This window comes from Macaca nemestrina, chromosome 1 (genome assembly GCF_043159975.1).
Source record: "Macaca nemestrina isolate mMacNem1 chromosome 1, mMacNem.hap1, whole genome shotgun sequence".
In the NCBI taxonomy this organism is placed as follows: domain Eukaryota; kingdom Metazoa; phylum Chordata; class Mammalia; order Primates; family Cercopithecidae; genus Macaca; species Macaca nemestrina.
The window spans coordinates 80,911,184-80,915,280 of NC_092125.1; the positions used below are offsets into that span (position 1 = coordinate 80,911,184).

A 4,097-nucleotide genomic window follows, 5' to 3' on the forward strand; every position below is an offset into this window, starting at 1 on the left:
AGATGATTCCTTTTTTTTTTTTTTTTTTTTTAAACAGCAGCTGCTGGCGGGAGACCACCAGAGATTTATCAAGGACACGCCACCCTACCAGGAGCCCGTCCTGGCCACCAAACGCTTTATAAAACTGTGCAAGGTAGTACTCAATTTTTCAGAAAAAAGTAGGGGATACAAAAGTGAAAAGTTTGAAGACTACTGCGCTAGTGTTCTCAGACTTTTGAATGTACATACAAATCACCTGGGGACCTGCCCGTGCTACTCAATGTGGTCCTGGAACATGCAGCAGAAGTATCACCTGGAATCTCATTACAACTACAGAGTACTATGCCCAGCTCTCTGAATCAGCAGATGCATTTTATAAGATCCCCACACCAAAGCTGCTCAGCGTCGGTGGCAATACCAGCCAGCCAGCCTAGGAAACTGACAAAACACCTCATCCTTACAACATCTTTTATTTACCTAAAGGAGAGAACTGTTCTCAGGCTAAGCTCCCTTCTATCGCTCAAGCTTTCACAACTGAGACTACAAATCGACTTTAGATAACTATACCTAAATGCTTGGAAAATACTTTTGTCTTCCAACCTAGCCTAGTTACCTCAGGAAAAGTTCTCTTCTCATTTCATTCTTTAATGAGCAAAAGATAGTCTTACTTGATCCTGATAACTTTAAGAAAAAAAAAATGGTCAAGGAAAACACATTTTTACATGGAATAGAGATGTACAATAAAGAACTAGTGTCATCAACCTAACTTCTAATATGCTACTCAAAGAATCTGGAAACTTATCAGTCTGTCAACAAATATTTTTTGGGCACCACTGTGTGCCAAGCACTACTGCAGGTACTCATCATACAGCTTCAATCCAGACTGGCCCTGTCTTCAAAGTTTTTGTTCTAAGGGGCTTGCTGGGCATGCCCTTCAAAATGCCAAAAGATATCTACCAGCATAAAAAAGAAATACAGCAACTGTTAGGCAATTTTGTTTTCCTATTATGGTTAATTACCAGCACAATGTCAATATTACTTCCAAGTATTTTCTCATTGCAGACCAAAAGTATTTTGGGTTTAACAGGCTATCCACAACATATAAAATATTTCTAAGCATGTAAATTTTGGTCTTAAACCTATCTGCTTGCAGACTGACTCAGACTTTCTATAGAACACTGGTAACAGAAATATACCCAAGTATGATATAACTATAGGAAATTTAAATTATTAGTTCCCTACCAGGGATGAAGTAGCACTATCTCTGAAGTATCATTCATTCAAATCTGCCTTAAGCCACGTGCATTAATCTAGCAAAACTAAAATGAGGAGAGGAAAGGCACTATTATTTTTCAACACTCACTATGCATGAGATACTATGCTAGGTACTTTACATATATTGTCTCATTTTAAAAAATATATCTCAGTGGTTAAAAGTGTAGGCTTTGAGATCAGACAAACCTGGATTTGACTTCTGATACCACCACTTACGAATTTAATGTCTTTGAGGTTCAGTTTCCTCCTACCTAAACTGCCTAGCACAAAAATTTATTGAGAATTTACTGAGATCATTAAATGAGATGATACTTAGATCGAAAGAAAAAATGGAAGCGAAATTTTAGGAGCCAAGGAATCTCTGTCAAGGGGAGAAAAGTCTGGGCAAAAAAATACATATTTAAGGGCAGTAAGTAAAATGCTGGTTCAAATGTAATCCCAAATGTAAACCACTCAATACGCCAGCATACAAATAATAGCTTCTTTTATTTATACTTATATTAAATAAATTCTTATAGGGAATTTATCCCATAAAAAAACATACTTGCATTTATATTAGATAAAAATGGGGGAAATTTTATCCCATAGAAAAACATGCTTGCATTTACATTAGATTAAAATGAGGGAAAATGCTCTTTTATCTAGGCCGGGTGCAGTGACTCACACCTGTAATCCCACCACTTTGGGAGGCTGAGGAGGGCAGGTCACTTGAGGTCAAGAGTTCAAGACCAGCCTGGCCAACATGGTGAAATCCTGTCTCTACTAAAAATACAAAAACTAGCCAGGCGTGGTGGCGGGTACCTGTAATCTCAGCTACTTGGGAGGTTGAGTAGAATCACTTGAACCCGGGAGGCAGAGGTTGCAGTGAGCCGAGATCTAGCCACTGCACTCCAGTGTGGGCAACAGAGCAAGACTCTGTCTCCAAAAAAAAAAAAAAAAATCTATTACATGATCAATTCTATTTGAAATAATTTCAATGCAATTCAACAGCAACTTCTTGAACACTTCCTGGGCATGTTTTCCTCAATGGCAGAGACCATATCTTCTTCATCTATGACTCCCCAATATTTAATCAATGCCAGAAATAAAAGTGCTCAGTAAGTATTACTGGAAAAAATGTGTATCTAGCATAATACAGACTACTGTTAATCCAAAGTCAAAGAGTTCTAAAAGAAAAAACACTTTTTTTTGGCTTACAGCCTAAAAACACTCCACATATTCCTCTTGAAAATTAAACCAGCCTGGTTATTGATTTTGTATCCATATTGAATCTTACCATCTCCTTACATTTTAAGTTAAAATGGCTCAATGTTACTGTTTTACTTACCCACAGTTTCTACGTATGTTTGAAGCCAAGGAAAATGCATTCCTGCCCCAGTGAGCACAGATGTTTCCACTTCATCATCTGTCACAGGCCCTTTTAATTCTTCACTGAAATCACTCATACCTATTACAAACTGAGATATCAGTTACTTTCTGTACATCTTAATCCACAGTCTTCTGAGTTGTACAGAAAAACAGCTATCTTTTTATCTAATAAATACAATTTGATCAGCAAAATGCATGATACCTGTCAGCTCTTTTAAAGTAAAAAATGAATTTAACTATGTCAGCAACAGCCAAAATGAATGAGACATTAAAAAGACCGAACTACTAATGTTTCAAGTCCATATAAAGATAAGTAAGATACTGCCCCTCTAATTTAAAAAAATCTCAGGTCTAGACGAAGAAACAGCAAAACGTATAATAACAAAACAATACGAGAAGTATAATAAGAATAGTACTAGCAGCTAATATTTATTAGGCCCTTACTACGCACCAGAAGTATAAATTATCTAATTTAATCCCCACAGCAATCCTGAGGTGGGTACTATTACTTTCTTCCATGTTAAGATTGAAAAAACTGAGGGGCTTAGTGAAATGATAGAACCTGCCTAACATCACAATAAAGGTGAGGACGTTATTCTAGGAAATAGAACACTAAACTACTTAGCATGACTAGAAGTCGGGGTGTGTGTGGAGGGGGGTGCGGAAGGTGAGAAACGAACCTAAAAAAATAATCATAAGCCAAGCTGAGTTTGGACTTACTCCTAAAGATGCTCAGGGCCCCTTCCTCATTCCCCATATGAAATCGAGTATTAGTGCCCCTGATACTGCCTCCCAAATTTCCCCAATTTCCCCTCTTCTCTGCAATCCTACAGCACTACCCTAGTTCAAGACCCCTTCAAACAGTGCCTAGATTACTGCATTAGCTTTCTAAATAATTACCCTGGCTCAGATTTTGCTTCTCTGCATTACACCCAGAGAAAACCTTCTAAAATCAAATTTTGTGGCTACGAGTATGAATTATAAGTAACAAATGAATTTGAATCTGACTCATCATGTATTTTGAGGCGTAGTTACACAAATCCTCCCTTTCCAAATCCTCAAAAATCCAAATTGGTGTCCCGCAGTTGCCACGGCAACCAAAGCTTCTCTAGCCCCTTCTCTCGTTCTCAGACTCCAAGGGTTTCAGGTATTAGGAGGAAATATCAGGAGAACATGGATGAATCCTGACACACCCCTTCCCGTCCCATTTAAACGCAGGAACCACGGACGATATCTGCGGCACTTACCCGCTTAAAATTAGAGCTCCTCAGTAAAGCTAAACTCAGTCTCCGACTCCGGACCACGTGAAGAAATTCCCACCGGAAGACGGGTTAGGAGAGCTTTATATGAGCATGCGCAAAACCTGGTTTAGGCATTCAGGCTGCGCGCGGCCCAGCTCGTAACTCCTGCGGTAGCAGGCGTATTGTTGGCCTCGCCTAGACCCCGGAAGTGACTTCTGGAAGTGACCCAGGAAG

The 4,097-nt window shown here is 39.0% G+C and overlaps 1 protein-coding gene across 4 annotated transcripts in view; it reads right to left on the minus strand.

Moving 5' to 3' along the window:
* The window catches only part of LOC105493463 (TATA-box binding protein associated factor, RNA polymerase I subunit A), a 31,877-nt gene extending 27,803 nt beyond the window's left edge, over positions 1–4,074 (minus strand). Inside the window, exons 1-2 of one of the 4 annotated variants that reach the window (XM_024796484.2) lie at positions 2,582–2,692; positions 1,222–1,298 (exon numbers count right to left, since the gene is read on the minus strand). Coding sequence is in view for 3 of the 4 variants with exons in the window: in XM_071080986.1 (XP_070937087.1) it covers positions 2,582–2,699 (118 nt within the window). In the remaining variant the exon portion in view is untranslated. Of the gene's footprint in view, positions 1–1,221; positions 1,299–2,581; positions 2,712–3,869 lie in introns of those variants that run through there. The other 3 variants (XM_071080986.1, XM_011761145.3, XM_011761144.3) reach the window with 3 other exon arrangements.
* Positions 4,075–4,097: the final 23 nt, after the last annotated feature.